Source organism: Cnephaeus nilssonii, assembly GCF_951640355.1.
Source record: "Cnephaeus nilssonii genome assembly, chromosome: 13".
NCBI lineage: Eukaryota > Metazoa > Chordata > Mammalia > Chiroptera > Vespertilionidae > Cnephaeus > Cnephaeus nilssonii.
Window position 1 is genome coordinate 20,991,684 of NC_137084.1, and position 22,381 is coordinate 21,014,064.

The 22,381-nt window shown below is 37.7% G+C and overlaps 2 protein-coding genes across 2 annotated transcripts in view; one reads left to right on the forward strand and one right to left on the reverse strand.

The window, feature by feature from the left end:
- Window positions 1-5,350, forward strand: part of CCDC73 (coiled-coil domain containing 73) — a gene marked incomplete at its 5' end in the record, with an annotated part of 60,389 nt that extends 55,039 nt beyond the window's left edge. The window contains 2 exons of the mRNA XM_079788058.1: window positions 68-201; window positions 5,129-5,350. Of these exons, the coding sequence (XP_079644184.1) occupies window positions 68-201; window positions 5,129-5,344 (350 nt within the window). The 3' untranslated portion in view covers window positions 5,345-5,350. The remainder of the gene's footprint in view (window positions 1-67; window positions 202-5,128) is intronic.
- A 278-nt stretch (window positions 5,351-5,628) lies between these two features.
- Window positions 5,629-20,501, reverse strand: EIF3M (eukaryotic translation initiation factor 3 subunit M). The gene is made up of 11 exons (XM_079788608.1): window positions 20,373-20,501; window positions 17,532-17,664; window positions 16,411-16,549; window positions 16,003-16,126; window positions 15,755-15,849; window positions 13,584-13,667; window positions 12,527-12,626; window positions 11,856-11,937; window positions 7,438-7,581; window positions 6,350-6,410; window positions 5,629-5,910 (listed from the first exon to the last, which is right to left on the reverse strand). The coding sequence occupies exons 1-11, from the start codon at window positions 20,412-20,414 to the stop codon at window positions 5,790-5,792; spliced, it is 1,125 nt and encodes a 374-aa protein (XP_079644734.1). The 5' UTR covers window positions 20,415-20,501; the 3' UTR covers window positions 5,629-5,789.
- Between the last annotated feature and the right edge of the window lie 1,880 nt (window positions 20,502-22,381).

The window sequence follows — 22,381 nt, forward strand, 5'->3', positions numbered from 1 at the left end:
AGTTCAGCCACTAATGAGTGCCTGGAGAATAAAATTCAGTTGTTGCCATTTCCTCTTTGTCAAGCAGATACTACCAGCATTAACAGAGTTGCTGACACTTTGAATAACTCCACTATCCATCCAGATCCCAAGGGAGAGCCCAGTGAAGAGAGGAATGCAACTGCAAAGACTTTTTATGATTCTTCTTTTCCCACAGAACATGTAAGTCAATTAAAAATATTGCCAAGCAGACCTTAGTGAGCTAATTCTACAGATATGTGTAGAACTGTATGCATCTGGATGCTTTAAGACCTAACTGATCTCCAAAATAATATCAAGAGGGCAGCATGGCACCATTTTTCACAATTAAGGTTGATGGAAAACAGCAGGAAAAAGTCACAGTGTATAAATCAAATAGATATAATCCAGCCTGCTTGAGGAAGGAGAGTGTGAGGTAGTGTATTATGGTACTTCTATATTTCAGTCACCTAAACTTAGAAATAGTGACACTGGCACATTTATTTAAACTTAAAATACAACTGTTCACGTTTGAGCATTTAAATTTTTATTCTAATTAAACATGCCTTAAATAATAAGTGAATAAATTCAGCTATTTTTAGTAGGGCTTAATGTTACTTACATTTGGGAAACTGTTGTGAAGGAAGAAATTTATTTTAAATTATTTCAGTTAGAACACAGAATATGAAAGGATCAAATGTCCATCAATATATATCAAGTATGAATGTAAACATTAAACAAAAGATTTGTAGAGATTATATGGCTCCAGGAGTCTATTTGTCATATGAAAAGCAACTAACTACAAAAGACATTTTTTTTGGTAAAATTTATAAGTTGCTTATCTTGGTGTACAAAACTTTAGTGCAAAAAAGGCTATGTTGTTCAAAGTCTAAAAAACCCCCACAATTATAGGTATAACTGCTAAAAGATAACCTATAAATGTTAGGAAAGGTTACTTATTTAAATAATTGCATAGTGAGCCTTTAAAGCTACTATAGTTTGAAATTTTACAGATGCACATTAACTTTCTCTTCAGCACATCGAAGATGAAAATTACAGTATTAACGCCTTAACATATAACAGGTTTTCACAATAAATTTCATTCTCCTTTTTAAGTATGAGAGACCCCCACTGAGGTAGTATAAACTTTTCTTCTGGGAGGGTTAAAACTAAAATCAGGATTCATCTTTTCACCATTGTGTCAGCAGAAATCATTTCAGCTTGATGTGTCCAAGTGTGTATCTTTAAAATATGGTAAATCTGGCATTGGGAAATCCTTGGCCAACTAGGTAAGTCAGTGAAATCAAAGCAAAAAGGAAAAGCTAGAAACCAATTTCTAATTAGGTTGAATACTTAACATTTATTATAATTGTCCTCTTTTCAAAGGTACAATGGGAATTTCATGTCTCCCTTTCAAGCCCATTTTTATAAATAACCCAGTAGTTCTTTGTGTCTAATCCTAATGCTTTTCTTGCAATTAATGTTTTTAAGAATTTATAGAATTAAAACTTTTTCAAAAAAATATTCCCAAAGCAGTCCTGTAAGGCACATCTATTTTACAAATGAGGAAGCAGTGACACAAATGTGAAATAATTCCAAAGCACTACCTGTGACAGACTTAAAGTAGGTCCCTTGGCTTTTAGTCAAATGCTATCTACTTTCTCAACTTTCATAGTAGGAAAAAATGTTTCTTCTCAAAATACTAGTGCATGTAAAAAAACTCAGCTCAATGGCTAAAGAGACATTTTCTAGATTTTACTAGGTGTCAAGCACTATGCTAAGTACCACTGTCCCCACTGAAGCTTGATTACCAATCAAGATCTAATGTGGGACACATTTAAAAGCAGACCTATTCTTTTGCCTAGACTACTGAAAATGCTATTATCCTTGCATTAAACCAGACAAATCTCGTCTCTTTATAAAGCCTGTTTACTTGCTCCTTAATATTTTACACTTTTCTCAATAGGGCTGTCAGGTGACAACTGGTGGGCCAAATGCAGCCCCCACGCCTTCATTTTAGTTAAGTACAATTTTATTAGAGCACAGCCACACCCATTAACTATTGTCTATGGCTACTTTTGTGTAGCAAGGACAATTAAGCAGTTGTGAGGGAAGTCACTTGGCCCACAAAGCCAAAAATATTTATTTCTGGCTCTACAGAAAGGTTGCCTACTGTTGTTCTAAATGAAGACTAATTTTATGAAGACTTATAGCCAAAAAGGGAATAAAAGTTATTCATATTTTTCAACGTATTTTTATGCACTCTAGCCACACCAACCCTGTAAAATTTTAGGTATATCTTATGAGCTAATCCTCCCTTTTGGTACTTGGAGAGGGTTAGGTTAGTAGCCTGCTGCAATCTTGGTCATACCTAGGAATGAGGATGAGAAATAGGGGCCAGCGTAAACAATTCATTTTATATAATGAATTAGGTTCAGTGAAGTTAAATTTTAAAATGCAACCCAAGGATTAGTAACCAGATCTTTGAGTCAAACAGAAAGAGGAAGTATTTTTAAAAGGAGATAGGAAAGAGCAATGATATGTGGCTACATATAGAACTAGAATTATTGCTATAGGCTGCAAAACCCTAGTTAAGCTAAGTAAGACAAGTTTTGTTAAAATCTTGTTTCTCTCTACAGGCAATCTCTGCTTCTGCCCCTCCCACCAAGTAGCTAGTTTAGGGAAAGAAACTAAAGCATATATGTGTAATTGTCTCTCTCCTTCCCATCATCAAGATAAAAAGTCAAAGAATCAGAATTTTGGAAAATGGGCTGATTTGCACTTGATGTCAAATGCACCAAAATGCATCCAGTATTTTGATGGCAAAACAGGACCATTAAATCATAAGGCATCAATTATTTAACTTCAAAATCAGCAGCAACCTAGATTTCAATTTGATATATTTCTATGTATCAGTATTGCATGGGTGACTGTGTACATTCATTTTGGCTAAGCTAAATGAAGTGTGGTGAACTTACTCATATGAGAGACATTATCAGAAATACACATTTACCCATTTTTTCCTGTTACCACTTACTCTTTTTAAAAAAATCCTTACTCAAGGACATACTTTGATTTTAGAGTGAAACATCGATGTGCGAGTGAATGTCAATTAGTTGCCTACTGAACTTGCCCTGACCAGAGCTCAAACCCACAACCTGAGTACCCGCCCTGACTGGGAATCGAACCCCGTGACTTTTTGGTGTATAGAACATTGCTCCGAGTCATACCAGCCAGGGCATCAGTTACTTTTTACAACAGCATTTTATATCTAAAAGGAGCTGATGAGAAAACTAAGGCTCACAAAAGTTAAATAACTTGTACTTTGAGGGGACAGATAGCTGAATTCCTCAGGACCAAGAAGAGCAGTCCATAGGGAACTGAGATTAAATGTAAACAGTTAAGAGCCTATAAAAAATTACTATGTAATCTCACTTTGAAAATGACAATGTTTTGAATATGCCACTTTTATCAGTGCAATTGGAAAAGATTTTAATGTAAAGCAATATTCAAAGATCATCAAAGATTTATGAGCAAATGACATTCATCACAGCCTAATGTATAAAAAGAAACATTTTTCAAAACCTTAAATGTTCAACAATATATTAAAGGCCTGGTGCACAAAATTCGTGCACTGGCGGGGGGTGGGGGGTTCCTCAGCCCCCAATCTGGGACCCCTAGGGGGATGTCTGACTGGTGGTTTAGGCCCTATCCCAGGCAGTCAGACATCCCTCTTATAATCTGGGACCAGTGGCTCCTAACCGCTCACCTGCCTGCCGGCCTGAACCCAACTGCTCTCCCGCCAGCCTGATCCCCCCTAACTGCTCTCCCCTGCCGGCCTGATCACCCCAACCACCTCTGCCTGAGCCCCGCCACCATGGCTTTGGCAGAAAAGTCATCCAGATGATGTCTGGTCTAATTAGCATATTACCCTTTTATTAGTATAGATTATGGAACATGGAATAAAATGGAGCCACGTTCCTAAAAGACTTGAATACAGGGAAATGCTAAAAATGTTTTTAATGCAGCATAGAAAATATGTGATTCAAATTTTTAAATAGTGTATTTATACATAAGGGACCAGAATATTTACATCGAATTGTTTAATGGTGGTTGAAATCTTGGATAATTTTAATGTAGTTCTTACCCTATTCCCTATTCTAAATTATTATAACATTCCCTTTTAACAAGTTTTATCTGGTAATCTAAGAAGACCATCAAAAGTGGGTTTTTTTAAGAAATTAACTCAAATTTATTTGATAGGGATAAGTTAAATATTCGATTAAGAGATAAATTACAACACATGCATAAAAGGGAATATTTTGCAGCCCCTGACAGTTTATGAGAAATTTTAATGACCTAGGAAAGCAGATCGGTGGGAAAAGCAAAGATATAAAATTCTAGAAAATTATTGATTATACTAAAAATAGAAAAAAAGCCTAGAGCAAATAGTACCAAAATGTTGATAAATCTCTGGATAGTGGTTTACTACTGATTTTTAGTTACTTTATACTTTTCTCTCTTTTCCAAATTTCCGGTATTGTATTATCAGGGGGAAAAAATAGAAATGAACAACATTTTTAGCACAATATTGTAAGTATGACCCAATGTAGTGCTTTGGAAAACATGCCAACTTCCAAATACTGCATTGCTCTTTCCTGTGTCTCCAAAAATGGTGCTCTGAAGCATGAGAGGAAACATGAAGTAAAAGGCAGTTTTTAAATGGTAGTTTACTTTTGTTAACATTTTAAAATTTACCCTTGTTTTGATAGAAGATACAAAACATAGACATGTTTGGGAAAGGAAAGGAGTAGAAGACAAAACAGATTTTTATCTGCCTGTTTTAAATATCTTTTCTTTCAATGTAAGCTCAAGACCTTTTAGAAAATGTTTGTGGTGTTCCTGGACTATATTGAGAGATCTTGAAAAGCTACTACATAAGCCTACAAATTCACATTTTATAGTTTTTTGGTGCCAAAAGGTAATAGTTGGAAAAAAGCCAAGAAAATGGTGGCTTTATCACATGCTCATAATTGCAAAAGCTTAAGGATATTCTTTAAACTTATTTGTTGATGAGTGTTTAGAAAATGAGTAATAACTTAAGTGGTAAAACAAGTTTGGTCTTTCCTAGGTGAAAACAGAATCTCTGAAATCAAATCTACAAAGCCATTTTCAGGCTCTCAAGATTAAAGATACTACTGATTTAACTGTGTCTTCTTTTGGTGAAGGTGGCTGGCAGAACCTGATAACAAATCAAATAAAAGAAAGTGAAAAGTTCCTAAGCTTAGAAAATGACAACCAATCTAAAAAAAGAAAAGCAGAAGAGATGTTGACAAAAACAGATTAATACTTTCAGTGGTGAACTAGAGTACTGATGTGGTTTCGATTAGAGCAAAATGACTGTTACATTTAAAGCTTTACAGATGTACTCACTTTTCCAATTTTTTCTGATGTAATGAAGTATTACTGCTGTGTTTTTGCCCGTAAAATGCTTCAGTTAAGATAGCTGAGACTGCAAAGTTTGCTGTTAGCATCTAATTCCCCTTAAATTGGTCTTTCCTCCATATACCTTTCATCAAAGCTCCTATTGCACCTTCAAGACCCTTCCGTACAGAACACAACTGGCATATTATACAAGATAGACACAGTGAGACCCTTCATAATTTATTACATTGTATCCTCTGAAGATTGTAATTTGAATTTGAGATAATAAATGTTCAAAATTTCAGCTTAAAATGTTTTACTATCATTTAGATGTTTCCCCAAAAGAAAAATATTTATAGCATAAAAATTCAGGTATCAGAAAGACTCAAAAGGCTGTTTTTCACTTTGTTCAAGTTTTGTTTCCAGGCATTAAGTGTGTCATACAGTTGCTGCCATTGTTGTTTTCCAAATGTCCGATGTGTGCTATGACTGAAAAATTAAAAGTCATTAGTCAACCTTTTATCTTGTATTCTTTTACAATACTACATACTTGTATCTAGTCAAAAGCAAGGTTAAATATACATAAAAGACAATTTCAAATTGTAAGAGAATTAGCAGCTTATTTTTAAAAAAATCTTTATCATATTGATCCTGAACCTTCTATTTTCCTGAACTACATAAAACAGACCCCAAAGTCATTAGTATTCTAGCCAATGCTGAGCCATTAAATGAAATGTGCTGGAAAATAGGACTTTCATTAAATAAGCTAATCAATTCAGTCTGAACTTTAATAAAATTATGATAAATAGCAACTATTTAACTACAGTCAATTGATAAGAACATCACCTTAGTTCTCTAAACATTTAAGTGAAATAATCAGAACAAATTAAATTGTTCTACAAAATGCTGCAAGTATTAAGAGTCTTACCTGACAACTACTTTTCGCTGGGTCTGATCAATTTTGCAGTAGACCATTTTTGTTTTCACAGCTGAAAAAAGACATTTTACATGACATGTTATATGGAAAATGCCTAAGAAAAACAGCTTAAGGTATGAAACTATGACCAAGCAAGCCATAATAAAATTTGACAGTTTTCTAATATAATTTTACAAGCTGGCTCTTAGAATCTAATAAACACAGCAATATGATGCAACTAAGGAGGAGGTCATGCATTTATTTATCCTATGGTTGCTGGGCTAATCCATACCAAATATCATAGTGTTGTTTTTAATACATATATGTTTTATTGATTAGAGAGAGAGAGAGAGAGAAACATTGATGTGAGAGCACAACACTGATCGGCTGCCTCCCACATGCCTCCCCTCCCCCAGTTTTCGTTAAGAATTCTAGATGTTCTCTACAGTCACACCTTAGGGGGTTGGAAGGGAAGATTTCCTAATTAGGTATTTCTTTGTAAGTATGTTTAAGAATTAGAGCATTAGAAGCCATGTGAATAGTTGTTTGTTTTATTAATTGTACAATTCCCCAAACTTTTAAACTTAAAAGGCTCAAGGGAAAAAAATCCTGTTAAATTACTTTGTAATACCAATGTTGAGGAAGAAGGTACTGTTTCTAGGCCAATCATAAAAAACTGATAATGATTAACATCTGCAGGACATTTAATACATGCCAGGCACTGGGCTAAGTGCTTTACCTGCATTAATTCATTTAATCCTCACAACTACAAATTACTCCTATATTCCTGTTTCATAGAGGAAGCAAGACCTGGTCTCAAACCCAGGTCTGATATAAAAATCTAGGCTCTTAACCACACTATGGTATACCACCTAAATGTTTTTGTTCTATATGATTTTAAGGAATAGAACAAACACCAAAAACCACATAGCAATTTGTATTTCCATTGAATTTTCACTCTACAACTATAATCTACTAAACATACACATTTGTTACAAAAGAATCTAGCTTTGTTAGCATATGGCTCAGCTTCAAGATCTAAAATCTTATACCGCATGGGTAAAAGACAAATAGAAAAAAAAAAGTTCTAATTGCCTTACCATCAATAACAAATGCTTCAACATCATCAGCTCCAATCTGAAGTTCCTGTTGCATTGTATCAAAAGAAATTTCTTTATTTTCGACTGCCATTCCCATAAAAGTAAGTAGTCTCATTTTTGCCATATTCTGTTCATGTAATAGTCCTGAATAACAACAAAATAGTGAAATTGAATGGTATCAATGCTAATAAAAGATCAATTACAACTCTTGTGTCAAACTGTAGAAGTCATTGTGTTTGGGCACTTTATATATAGAGTAATTTTGACAACGCTTATATTTTCAAATCATAAACTGACCCCATAATTAAATTATGGAGTATTTAAAATTATTTTTCTAGAACTACATTTATTACTACAGTGCTATAGGTAATAGATACAAAGTTAATAAGACTGGGCTATAAAATATTTTTAGGCCCTAAAGTTTTTTTTACATCTTAACTTATTTTATACTTATACACTTTAGGAGATAAAATTTCATAAGGAAAATTTTATATAAATAAATTACTTATGCTTATTTTTATTAATAGATCCCATGTTTAAATGGAGGATTCCTTATCTACTTATAACTTTTTCTGTGTTTTATTAGGAAACATGAAGTGTTTTTTTTGTTGTTGTTGTTGTGTGTTTTTTTTATGTGCCTCAGGCATGAAACAGCTCTGGCCACCGACACAGGCATCAAGCTAGGATGAACTAAGGACTGTACATCTGCTTTGCCCTGATTGATATAAAAGCAACACCACCGTGAATCAGGTGTCTCCTTGCCCATTGCCAGGGGGTGGAAACATGAAGTTTTAAAACATTTTCATACATATTCAGTCATGAAAACATTCCATTTCCCGTCTGTTCACTTTGGATTTAAAACTGTATGCCCAGCCAGTGTGGCTCAGAGGTTGAGCATTGATTGACCCATATAAACCATGAGGTCACAGATTCCTGGTCAGGGCATATGCCTGGGTTGTAGGCTTGATGCCCAGTAGGGGGTGTGCAGGAGATAGATGATTCCCTCTCCTCACTGATATTTCTCCCTTCCTCTCGTAAATCAATAGAAATACATTAAACAGTTAAATAAAAACTGTAAAAGTGTGTTTATCACTTTATATTTACAGACTAAGATGATTAATACTAGAAAAAATTAAACAGTACCATTAACATACTTGTTCTTTACAAGGCCTAAGTAGAAAACTGTATAGATAATTCAAATTTTTGCCTTGCAATTTCTAAATGCAACATACTGTTATAATGATTCGTATAAAAAACAACTGTTAGACCCTTTTAAAAGGAAACTTAACCAATTATCTGGTCCTGCTCCTTTCACTTTAAAAAATAAAATTGAGGAGTAAAGAAGTGAAATGCTTTACTTACGGTCACAAAGTGGCCTCGAAAATAGGTTCATTTATAAAATAAATAACTAGAAATATAAATATTTACAAATTCTGAATATTCAAGTGTTTACCCGTTTCTACATGGAAACTGAATTATAACATATACACTTGATTTGATGCTTCTCAATTATAAAAACAAGTTTCTAAAATTAATATAGAATTACATGCCCCTTTTCTCTGAGCTTTCCAATTTGGTAATCTCACCAAGATCATAACCCTTTTGTAATTAAGAGCCTCAAGTTTGTATTGTTTAAAAAGTTCCCTCTAAGCACTCCACAAATAAATTTGAAATATATAACATTTATTATTAGCAGATGACTAGGAAAGCCCATTAATATAGCACATGTCTGTTAATTAACTATAATTATGATGCAGGCTTTCTATTTGGCACAGATTCAACAAAAACACGATCATCATAACTCAGATGAATGAGGTACCCAAGTAAGTATTGCTAACCAGTTTAATGGAAATCTACAAGCATCAAAAAATCAATTAGTGCACATTAATCCTAATTAACAAATGAAAATTAGATGCTGATTAACTTTCTGAAGCAAGAAGGTAACAACTGGATAACACCAGACTACATGTGAACATGTTAGGGCAATTCAGATGACACAAGATAATTCTTCTGTTGGCCCAAATTGTCAGTTAATAAATCCCATCTGGTCACTTTGGATTTAATATTTAAAAGTCAAAACTGTATGCCCAGCCAGTGTGGCTCAGAGGTTGATAAACTGAGTGTTTTGATAAACTGTTACCATCTGTAGAATCTAGACATTTGTAACCAAACTTTAAACTGTAATAAATGTCTAAAAATATATCTAACTAAAAATATACATTCAAGATGTTTTCCACAAAGCATCTATTACAAACAAATTTCTAATAAAAGACTGCTAATTTGCATGGATGTAAAAGAAACAAAAGGCAAAACAGAATTTGATTTCCAGGAATACTATGTTTCTCCTGTTAATGAGAACAATACTAAAGATTTTTCTCAAGAAAATTTCTTAGCATTCCCAGTTCTGTGGGCATACATAATCCCTTTTAATATGTTAAAATGATAAAAACTCCACAAATTTCTAAGGTATAATTTAAAATACTCTTTAAAATAAAAATTTACTGCTATAGTTACCATAAATCAAAAAAAAAAACGTATCAAATAAATTATGTAAAACTATTCATTATATGTCATACAAGGGGGAACCTACGTTTAAAAACATTTCAAGTTGATGTTTAAAGTCACTACATCAAAAGAAATCACCAAACCTAGGACTTTTGCTCTCAAAATCAAGCTATTAAGCCAGTGAAGTATGAGTTCAAAACTTTTATATGAGTTCAGAAGCTGTGCTTTATTTCATGAAAAGTAGAACATCACCTTCAAAGAAGAAGTCATAGTGTTCTGTGTCATATTTCTATTTTAAAGTTATAAAAAAAATCTAATTTTATGGAAACATTTATTCATTACTAATATGTCAAAACCTTAATGCAGTAATAAAAAAATGTGCATCACTGAGCAATTTCTACATTGTCACTGACCCCTGCCTTAAAATGCTGCAATATAAAAAACGTAATTTTAATGCATGCAATAGCTTATGAACCAGTGCTCCTTTGAAACAGTCAATTACACATCAATGGGGGAGTGTCAAAGTGTTAATTACTACTCCTTTTTCCTTGGTGAGTAAATAAAGAGGTTGCTGACATTAACATTCCATCACATAGCTTCATGCCACAAAACAAATTAACTGGGACAGAATGTGGTTTTCTGGGTCTAGTGCACCTGGCAAAGCATTCTACACAAGCACACTCGCATCTACTTTATCTTGGTGTATTTCAAATGCCTTATTATGTTCAGAATAATTCAGTCTTGTCCAATGCCGAAGTTTACAGGTGACAGGAATGATTACTATATTGAGAACTAACAGTATAATCAAACTAGATTATAAATGCATTCTTTACCTACGTCTCAAACAACCAGGAAGACTAACAATTAAATTTTAATATGAAAAATATATAATGTATTTTATTACCTAGTAGGAAAACAAAGTACCTTTGTTTCATAGTTGACTTCACTCTCTTAGAACAACTTAAACTTGTTAAACTATAGATTTTCTAATTTTCCTTTTTGTAATTTTAGTATGTTAAAGACATGCGCTAGAAGGAAAATACTGAATCTACATGGAGCTTGCTCAATGAGGACAGTAAGTCAATTCAAGTTGGTGAACATTTACTGAGCTCTGATGCCCTAGAACAGTGGTCGGCAAACCGTGGCTCGCGAGCCACATGCGGCTCTTTGGCCCCTTGAGTGTGGCTCGGCATTAGAACCATTTCTTCAAAATAGACTCGCCCAGGCCGAAAACCGACTTCTGCACATGGGCCACGAAGTTTCAATCGAACTGTATGTGCGCGCCCGCACATGGTATTTTGTGGAAGAGCCACACTCAAGGGGCCAAAGAGCCGCATGTGGCTCGCGAGCCACGGTTTGCCGACCACTGCCCTAGAAAGACAAAGGCAAAATCATAAAGCTAATACTTACTTTGCTGTCTTCAACAAACTGTAGTTAGGAAAGTTTCTCCTATCATGTAAAATCACAAACCACTTTCTAATCCCATCTACAGCTTTACTTAAACATGCTTAGCGATACCATACAGTTCTATAATTTGTTAATTTGGGGCTAGGGGTTTGCACAAATATAAAAGTGTATCATAGGGAGAAAAATCTATTTGTTGCAATTACATTAATCTGGCTTTTTTTTAAAAAGCAACAAAAATATAAATCACCATGCATATGAATAAGGAGTAAGGTCCTTTACAAAGAAACAGTAGTTTCAAGCTCTTTCCATCACGAATGCTTTTGGTTTCTGATTCCCAATTCATTCTAAGTAATATTTTAAACAGCCTATCTTTATTTGTTGCTATCCATCATACACCACTGGTTAGGCCAAGATCATATTTGCTGGATCTCACAGTACAGAACAGTTTTAGAATAGCACATTCCCATTTCTCTATACCCCTCCAAAGAATACACCCCAAAACTTACCAAGTGAATCTATGAAGTCTTTATTATTCTGATAAAACTTGACATATGATGCCAATTTAGCATTCACAAAAATGGTTAAAAGCTATACAGACCGAGACAAAAAAATAAAGATACAATATTCATTATAGAATAGTTATAGCTCAAAATACTTTTAAGACACTGACTCACAGTAATATATTTCATTCAGTGCAGGCATTTTAATAAGTTTGATCAAATTACCATCTAAACCATTTGTTTAATAAAAGACTCACTTAGATAAATCAGTAAATACAGTGAGCTCTAAAGATGGTGGTAGGCATAGTACAAATGGAAAATAACCCAAAACATATTTATACTTGTACTTGAAAAGGATATTAATGTGTTTTAAAATATAGGATTTACTTTCTTAACTGGGCTAGCTGACACTATATAGTAAAAAGAAATTTCTATTATTTAGGTTCATAATGGCCAGGCAAGTGAGAAGATGAAGGAAAAGGATAAAGAACAGAACTGTGTTCAGTAGTTAGAGAAAAGCTAATCCTAAATTTCAGTCTGTTCCTGATACAAAAAAAATAACTAGTTCTCTTTCCACCTCTATAGACAAAGAGAGTTCTTTTATACAAAGAGTTCTGCTTTAGTATGTTAAATTTAGGAAAAGATAATATTTTTCACATTAAGGATAAACTACTTACATCATGAATAAGCTCGCCTTCCAAAAATTTGACTGGTTTTAAAGTAAGAAGATGGTCAAAAAGAAATGCATTTGGATCTTTCAATGCTCGTACAATACACCTTAATTAGAAAACAAAAATCCAAGCTCAGTCTTGAAATTCAGTATGTCTTGCTGAGTTTGCAGGATGCAATACATTTAATTCAGTAAAATATCCAAGAATTCAATATACAGAGCATAAGAAAAGCCATAAGATTGGGGTTAAAACAGGTCAATAAATCTATACATCAAGTATATCAATTTAACAAAATAATAAATAGTTGGGAGACAGAAACATAGCTGGAAAGTACCACAAAGTAATCAAAGAATAAATAAAACAGCCGCAGCATCCTACCATATGCCAGACACTAAGGTAAGGATTAATTCAATGAATCCTCATAATATCCTGAGACATGTAGTCTTAACATGCCCATCTTATGAATGACAAAACAGGCTCAGAAAGAGCTCGCCCAGTAAGGGCTAATTAAGTGTTGGAGCAGGCAGTCTAACCTCACAGATACTTTCCACTAACTACCCTTTCAACCAACACCTACCATGTATACAGGTCCTGTGTGAAGCAATAACCCTGTAAGTTATCATAATTTGTTTCATAAATTTGAAAAGCTGATTTTGTTCTTATTGCTACTAAGCAGACTTACGACTATTTGAAGCCATTATTATTATCGGGAATAGGCTAAGCTAATTTTTAGCAAGCCACCAACTTTTCCTCATCTACACACCTTTATAAGTTAAAATTGACCTAAGATTAGATTCTATTTTTCAGGTTGAGATTTTCAACCCATACCAGCAAATTCCCAAAGAGCAAACAGTATGTAGCTAGTTCACATACAATTTGTGGTTCTTCCAATATCAAATTTTCAACTTTAGTATCTCGATTAGAATCACCACGGAGCACACAGTATCAAATGGCTTTGGATCATTGGCAGGTGCAAACATGATTTCAGTTATATGACTGAATACTGTAACTCATCTCTAAGCTGCTGATAGTCATCATGAGAACAATGTGTTTTTAACATTACCTGTGGGCATCAACTCGAGCCTGGGAAGCATTGTCTTCCGTGTAACTTCCTAGCAATTCTACCATGACTTTTGAAGCGGCATCACTAAAAAGAAATATTGCTTTAAGAATTTCAGAATATATCACTGCTATTCATTCATTAAAAAATATTTACTATGCCAAGTACTGTGTCAATGATACATACAATGGTGACCAAGGTCCTGCTCTATGGGAAAAGTCATGGCACTTTCTAGAAGGTAAGGCAGACAGACAATAAGCAAGCATGTGCCATGAAGGAAATAAACAGTGATTAATAGAGTCAGCATCATGACAGAGTGAGATGACGCCTTATTTCTCCCCTTAAAGTTACAAGTCAGGCAACCATAATTCAACAAAGAATCCTTTGCTCAACACACAAAACATGTCTGAGAGATACATGCATTGAGACATCTGATGGTAGGCATATCAGAAGCAGCAGGGGTGGTGGAACAGGGGGAAGGACAGACACAGGTCGCACCCAGTCTGGCACCTGCCCAGCCCCAGCTGATGTGGTAGTGAAGGAGTTGGGCTGCAGCCCCCACAGGGCAGCCCAGAGGGTAGGAGGGACAAAAGCAATGTTCTGGCCTGAATACCCAGTGCCCATTGTGGCTAAACCCGGTGATGGGGGCAGAGATGGGGTACAGCAGTGTGGCAGCTGCAAAGTGGTGGCCACCATTAGTAGCAAGAAGGCCAACCCACAGAATCACACCACCACTCCCAGCCACCCCTCACCAGTAGAACCTATAGAGGCAGCAGGGATGCCACCGACAGCACAAAGCAGCTGGTACCTTCGGGTTACAAGGAGGCTGCACTGGGAAGTCGCAGGCTTGAAGCCCCATTGCCCACCACAAGGGTGGTGCACTAAGACTGAGGGGACCTGGACATAAAGGGGCATTTTTCACAACTAAGGCAACACCAACTCACCAAGATCCGAGAGGTAAGAGAAAACAAAAACTGCACTATCTACTGGAAAACAAATGAAAGACCACTACTTATCAATCCACTAGAGCAAAACAATATTTAGAAGAGTTCACTACCCCAAATGCCCAGGCAGAGAAACAATCCATCAAGTACCATGAATAACCAAGTAACAAGGTAGCTCAGAAAGAAAATAAAGTCTCCAGAAACCAAACTCCCAAGACATGGAAGACTATGATTTAAATGACAAAGAGAATTCAATATTGCAGTTATGAAAACACACACACAAAAAAAAATACTCAAGACGCGAGAAAACTCAGAAAGGCAGTTTAATGAAATCAGGAATAAAATCAGTAGGAAAAAGGAACACTTTGCCAAAAAGATTGAAACTATAAAAAATTTTTCTGGAACTAAAAACCTCAATAAATGAGATGAAGAATGCTCTGGAGAACATTGGAAACAGAGAAGACTAGATGGAAGAATTAGTGAGCTTGAAGACAGAAATCTAGAAATGACTCAGGCGGAAGAGTGAGAACTGAGAGTTTAAAAAAAATGAAAGAACTCCACAAGAACTGACTCCATTAGAAATAGCAACATAAGAATAATGGGTATACCAGAAGGAGAAGAGAGGGAGAAGTGAACAGTGAGCCTATTCAAATAATTGATGAGCACTTCCCAAGCCTATGGAAAGAGCTGGACTCTCAAATTAAAAAAGCTAAGAGAATTAATTACCTTATTTCAAAAAGACCTTTTCTAAGACACATTATATTAAAACTGTCAAAAGAGCCAGGTGGGTTCGATTCTGGGTTAAGGCATATGCCTGGGTTGTGGGCTTGATCCCCAGTAGGGGCGTCCAGGAAGCAGACAATCAGATCACTGTCTCTCATCGATGTTTCTATCTCTCTATTCCTCTCCCTTCCTTTCTCTCTAAAAATCAATAAAAATATTTAAAAACAAAACACTAAACTAAATACTAACTACTTACTGAGTATATAAAAGAATAAATATTTTGGGAATGAAGTTTGCTAGGTAGGCTGGATACAACCCTTAGGAACCCAAGATCTTGCAGAAACTCAATAGGTATTTTAAAATTTGCAGTTATCTTTAATAGGTAAAATTTACAAAAAGATTTATAGCAACCCCAGAGAACAAAGGAGAGCAAATTCACTTATCTTTAAAAATCAGCCCTCAACTACTCATTTTGCCTGTAAGTTTTAAGACATTAATTCTAAATACCTTTTCTTACAATCCACAAGTGCCTCATAAAGTAGCCTTAGAAGGGTATGTTTTTTCTCAGTGGTAAGGTTCCAATCAGAAATCCATTTTCTAACCTATGATGAGATTGATAAAGAGAGATTTAGTGATACAGCTGAATATGTTTTCACAATTTAAAATGTAACATTTAGAAAACACATATTTGCTACTTTGATTATAAAATAAAACCACACTTATAAGCAAAACAAGTATTCCACATAATAACTCACCTGATCCAGCTCAGTTGGAATATATTGGATGGCCCCACAAGATGCTGCCACTTTAATGAGGCTACAATATACTGTATATCTTACAGGAGTATTCTTATCCATCCCATGGAAAAGGTTGCTTAGCCTGGTTAACAAACAAATAATAATAAAGTTTGAGATCAGTAACTACAGTGATTAAGTTGAGAGTATCTGCTCTCACAACAAACGTGAGACAGACACTATTAATAACTTCACATTACAAGGAGGGACCTGAGGCACAGAAAAGTTAAGTGACTTATCCAAGGTCACACAACTTATAAAAGCCACAGCTGACAGTCAAGTTTCAGAATTCTTGCTTTAAACCATCAAATGACAATGACATGAAAAGAGCCCTGGAAAAAACTGAGCCTTTTTCAGTTCTTAACTTACAACTGCAGTCTCAGAGATGGGCGTTCACCTTCCCGAAATTTGACCAGCTTTTCACAGAGGTTTTCAATCAGAGCTTCTTGCTTTTCTGGCTCCAAGATCAACAGGAGGGATACCACGCTGTTCATCACACTTTCAACATCTACACATGACATGCATGGATAATACAACTGTGATACTATGATACTTAATGTATCTGAATTTCCAGTATTCAAAGACCATTAAATATAAGACACTTGTATATTTTATTAAAGAAATAAATTATTACCTAAGATTTGGTTTTCAATCAATAAAACAGAAGATTGATTTACATGTCTACTAATACAGTGGCAAGATAGTCAATCATGTGGAAGTTATTGGTTAGGTCTTAGGCTAGGATACTCTCCCAATTAAAGAAAACATACAAATAGAAAAGTTATTTAGAAATGAAAGCTATGTATTTTCTGACTGGGTCACTAATTTTCAAGTGTAACCTATTAGTCATTTACCAAGTTTAATCTGAAACCTTAACTAGAGATTTCAGGACTCCCAATTCTCAAAATGTCCCATTTCATGTCAATAAATAGGCTGAGCCGGCGTGGCTCAGTGGTTGAGGGTCAACCTATGAAGGTCGAGGTTCAATTTCCGGTCAGAGCACATGCTCAGGTTGCGGGCTCCATCCCCAGTGTGGGGCATGCAGAAGGCAGCCGATCAATAATTCTCTGGCATCACTGATGTTTCTTTCTCCCTCTCCTTCTCTGAAATCAATAAAAAAATTTAAAAAAAAAATAGGACATCAACCAAATCATTAAATAGCTTTTAGATTACTTGTTATTATATCCCACTTGATATTAATCTAAACCTTACAGAAAAGAAGTGCTTCATTTTTTTTCTTCAATTCATTCTGAAATTATCAATATTCAGTGTGTGCAGTAACACACAAAAACATTCCTGATGTAAAAAAGATGTTTTCTCAAAATGGGCTTACTTCATAGGTATTAACAGATTAGAAAAACCTGAAAGTATGTACAAAGATTAGAAACAGTGCTTCAAAGTTCTAAGGTCTGAAACAAAAATATAATTCACAAGAAAATTTTAAAAATAGGTTATTAGAAATACCACAAAAAATTAAAAAAAAAACAAACCTTTATCATCTTCCTTCAGACATACATCACAAGCTTCAATAATTTGAGCTAAATCTACATGAAGTCCACCTTCTGAGTTCTCTTCTGAAATTTCAGCTCCTTTAGATTTCAGATAAGCTCGAAGCTCAGCAGCCTGTGGAATCAAACAGGGTTGCTATATATCTATAAAACTGACTATGAATGACAAGATCGAAAACCATTCTGTCCTATTTCTAAAAAAATGAATATAAATGCTATATTTAACAATGACTTTACCTCATCCATCATCACAACCCCCACAAGTTTTCCTCTACAACTCCCAATGGGTACAGGCCCACTATGGCCCACATATATCAACTTCAGAATTTCTCTCAGATCACCTATATCCTGCTGGAATTATAGTATATAGCAAAAATCTTTCTAATATAACCCAAAGCCTTTGGGGGGCAGGGAGGGGAGATCTGACTTAGTAAATTCAATTTGTTTTAAAGAAATAAAATGTTACTGCTCTGAGATGTGCATAACACCACTACTTTGAAAACTTACAAATATTACGGTGGTAGGAGAGTAATTACTTGTTAATTAAATGTCTGAGAACCTATCTGAGATGAGCATTTGAGGAGCCAAAGATAAAAAGATGATGCCTTTGGCCCTGGCTGGTGCTGTTCAGTTGTTTGGAGCTTTGTCATCTACAACGAAAGGTAGCAGGTTCAATCCCCAGCCAGGGCACATATCTGGGTTGCAGGTTCGATCCCAGTTGGGGCCCTAATGGGAGGGCAACCCTTTGATGCTTCTCTCTCTCTCCAATCAGTAAGCATGCCCTCAGGTGAGGATTAAGAAACAACAACAAAAAAGTGATGCCTTCAAATGCTTCCTTGAACAAAATACTTATATCAAATTGCATCTACTATAAAATTAACCTTTTGAAATGCAAAATGCATTATCTGGATCAGAAAGCACCTTTGCACCTATAAAAGTATAACGGCAAGACTGCATCCAGTATTTAGACATTTTCTATTCTAATATGTACATATGATATTTAATAACTAGTTCTTTATTTAGAGTTCAGTATGTATGGCAGATTGTATTTAAGATATGAATGCATGCAGATGGTATTTAAGATATGAATGCATCCAGTATGAATGCAGATGGTATTTAAGATAATAATATGAGGAACTGAAAAAGAGAGGTAAGAATACCATTAGTAAATGCCTAGCTATCATATTTTCTAAACCCACAGATATGTTTTGGCTACCTAAGAAAAGTATATTAAATCTGTAGATCTGATGATACTATCCTTTCAGATAAAAACATAGTCACTTCACATATGAATTGGTAGTAAAATAAGACTTCATAAAACAACTTCACCCTGTGAGAGAGCACAAAAAATACTCCTGGAAAGTACACTTCGGTATGAAGAAAACACAACATCGTCAAAACAAAGGCACCTGGTTCAGTTTCTACTTTGTAGACACAAAACAAATTCTTCTAACAACTATTCAACCAACAGTTTATTGTTTTGTTTTTAAACTAGCACCCTCACTGGTTACAAGTAGTGTTTGGGGAGTGGAACAAACCAAGGAAAAGAAACAAGGATCCTGAGCTCCATTTCGCAATTTTAATTCAACAGATAATTTAATCAAAGTTAACCTCTTGAAAACAAAATCACCTCCTTACCTGAAAGTAATGGCTAGAGTGAAATTAATATATTACAAGAACAGTAGCATAGTTTAAGTAGAAATGACACTTTAAGCCTAATATATACATATAAACCTCACTTGGGGATATTTTTTTCCATTGATTTTTAGAGAGAGTAAAAGGGAGGGAGGAGAGAAAGCAACCTCGATGTGAGAGAGACACAGCCATTGGTTGCCCAACTCTAACTCTCTCTCTCCCTCTCTCTCCCTCTCTCTCTCCAGTTCAGTTCAAGGGCCCACGCTCTAACCACTTAGAAACACCTGCCAGGGCTAAAACTAAAATATAATCAATAACAGTGTTGTGTGTGTGTGTGTGTGTGTGTGTGTGTACCACATCTACAATTCTACAAGTATGTTAGAATAGTAATGATGTCTTCTATGGAAATCAAAATTCCCATGTTAGTGGAATAGCAGAAAAATGACAACACGACTTCACAGAACAGCTTCTGCAAAATTACCTTAGAGATCATTCCAGGTTTAGTTTCACTCCCACCAACTACAGTGTAACTTCTGTGATGGGGAAAAGTGCAAACCCCAAACAGAACATTTAAAAATGTGAGGACGGCTCACCAGAGGTATGCCTCGAAGTATGAGGGTGGAAGTGACGCTTTATTTTCAGGTTAGGAGACCTCTCAGCCTGGCACGTTAAGAATATAAACTATCTCTATGTATAAAACAGGTCGCCTGTGCCTTTGTGACCCCCTGACACCGTTTTCATCGTCAACCAAATTGTGTTTCCTTGGACGGCTCACAGCATCGGAACGTCGGCCACCTCCCACTCCGGAGGTGACTGCACTGGGGGGACTGAAGCCGAGACCTCTCCCAATGGGTCCAAAAGGACTGTGTCGTCAGGAGGGACTCCGGGCAGAGAAAGTACAGACACCGACCAGGAAGTTGGCGGGGAGCGAGTGGGGAGCGAGGGGCCAGCGCCGGGGCCGCCGGCCGGCCGGCTGGTGCGACTCCGGGACCCGAGCGCGCGCCCCTGCCTCCGCGCGCCCGGCCTCGCGGCCTCGCCACTCTTCCCGTGCGGAGGGTGAGCTGCGGTTCTCAGGCCCCGAGTCGGCTCCGTGGGGCGGCGTCCCTCCCACCCGGCCCCCACGCGGCTCTTCACACCCCAAGGCTCCCCAAACCCCGCCCTGGCGGCCCCGCGGCCCCGGGAGCACACCTGGTCCTCCTCACTGATGTCGATGAAGGCCGGGACGCTCATGGTGAAGGCCCGGGCGCGGCGGCCGCTGCGCTCGCCAACCACGCCAACCGGAAAAGGAGGCAGACGCGCTCCGGGACGCTTCCAACCGCTTCCGGGTCACCTCGCGCGGGCCTCGAGGGGCGGGGTCACGGGGAGGGTGGGGCCACGGGGGCCGAGTCCACCGCGGAGGCTGGAGGCGGGGCGGGCGTGCCCTCTGGGGCCGCCTCCCTAGGTAGTAATTTAATTAAACGACTGTCCTGTCACCGCCAGGCTTGCTCCTCGCTGAGCCCTCCCCTTTGGAGTCCTGGGACTGTCGGATGAAGGAACATGTCTTGCGATCACAACAGTTGTTCCGTTCTAGCCTCGCCCCCTCTGCCAGTCTCTCAGGCCGCATCTCCTGACGCCGCAAACGCAAACGTTGCTCCCAGCAGCCCCTCGGCCCTGCCTGCCTTGACCGGCCACCGAATCTAACCCCCTCTTGGCAGTCCTGAAAGGGCCTTCCAGCTGTGCATTTGTTGCTAAGCCTGGCCATTATTATTATTTTTTTTTTTTGCGAGTTATAATTTAACCCATTTTTCAGCCTTTATCTAGGAACAACCTGGCAGGCAGGGTTCTCTGCGCTGAGGATAACAGTAGCTTTTACAAGACGCGCTCACATGCAGCCTATGTTCCAGTTGGGTATATACAGGCCATAAACATTACAAAGTAATTACAAAGGCAGTCCTAGATAGCATTGGAATACCTGCTGCACCATTTGATGTACGTGTGATTTGGGGAAATTGTTTAACCTCTGTGTTTCAGCTTCCTCTAGGGAAAAGTAAATTAGTATACAAAGCACAGGGTGAGCACTGAATGTGTTAGCTATCGATATATATAAAACCCTAACCGAACAACCAGTCGCTATGATGTGCGCGTATCATGGTGGGCTTCAGCAGCAGGCGACAGAGTGTGGAACATGGCGGGCGTTGGCTACAGTGGGATGGTGGAGCAGGTGAGCGGGGGCGCCAGACCAAGGCGGGGCACAAGTCACTGTCATTGGGGCGAGCCTCTGGTGGTTACCAAAAATTCTTTGCTCGCGCATGCCATGGTCCCACCTGGTGCTCGCACCCGCTGCCGGCACCCAGTGCGGGCCCCGATCGCTCGGCGCCGTCAGCGGGTGCAAGTGGCAGCTGCTGACCCTGATCGCACCTCAGGGCTTCTCCACCTCCCTCTGCTCCTGAGGGGCGATGGGGGCCAGCAGCTGCCTCTTGAACCCGCTGCTGGAGATGGCCCCACTCACACCTGCTGCCAGTGCCAGAGCCGCTGCTTGCACCTGCAGCCAGTGCCAGGGCGGCCGCTCGCACCCACTGCCAGCACCGGCCCCGCTTGCACCCGCAGCCAGTGCTGGAGCGGCCACTCGCACTCGCTGCTGGCATCCAGCGCCGGCCCCGATTACTCAGCACCATCAGCGGGTGCAAGCGGGGCCAGCACCATTAGCACGTGGGAGTGGCGGCAGCGAGAGTGGGGCTGCCAGCAGATGGGACTGGGGGTTGCGGCAGGAGGGGCTGAGACCTGCCCCTGTGCCCACCGCAGCCTCGGGGCCCACAGTTCCTTTCAAGGTGCATGAATTCGTGCACTGGGCCCCTAGTTATTAAATAATTAGTGGCCCAGTGCATGAATTTGTGCATATTAAAAGGAAATTAATTAGAAGAAATATTTTAATATCACTATTCACCTTTTCTCTATAATAGAAGTGTCAACCAAATTCACAATCGACAATGACAGATCGAAACATGCACGCGCAATTTGCGCCAGCGAGAGCTTTAGATGTATCACGCATGTGTGAGTCAACTTAGCCTTTTACAGATATCGAATAAACTTGCTTAATTAGACCTGCTTTCTGATTTAGTTAAACTTTTTCCAGCCCAGTGAGGCACCCCAACTTCTCTTTCAGGTAATTGTCAGCAACACAGCAGTAAACATCAACACGAAGCAGATTATTGTAGATC

What these genes read in the sequence shown, in the direction of transcription:
- EIF3M (XM_079788608.1), bottom strand. Translation starts at nt 20,414, where the DNA reads ATGAGCGTCCCGGCCTTCATCGACATCAGTGAGGAGGACCAG. An exon ending in CCATCTCTGAGACTGCAGTT is followed by an intron (nt 16,127 to 16,410) that starts GTAAGTTAAGAA and finishes TTTGTTAACCAG; the next exon opens with GCTAAGCAACCTTTTCCATG. An exon ending in AGACTTCATAGATTCACTTG is followed by an intron (nt 7,582 to 11,855) that starts GTAAGTTTTGGG and finishes GTTGTTATTCAG; the next exon opens with GACTATTACATGAACAGAAT.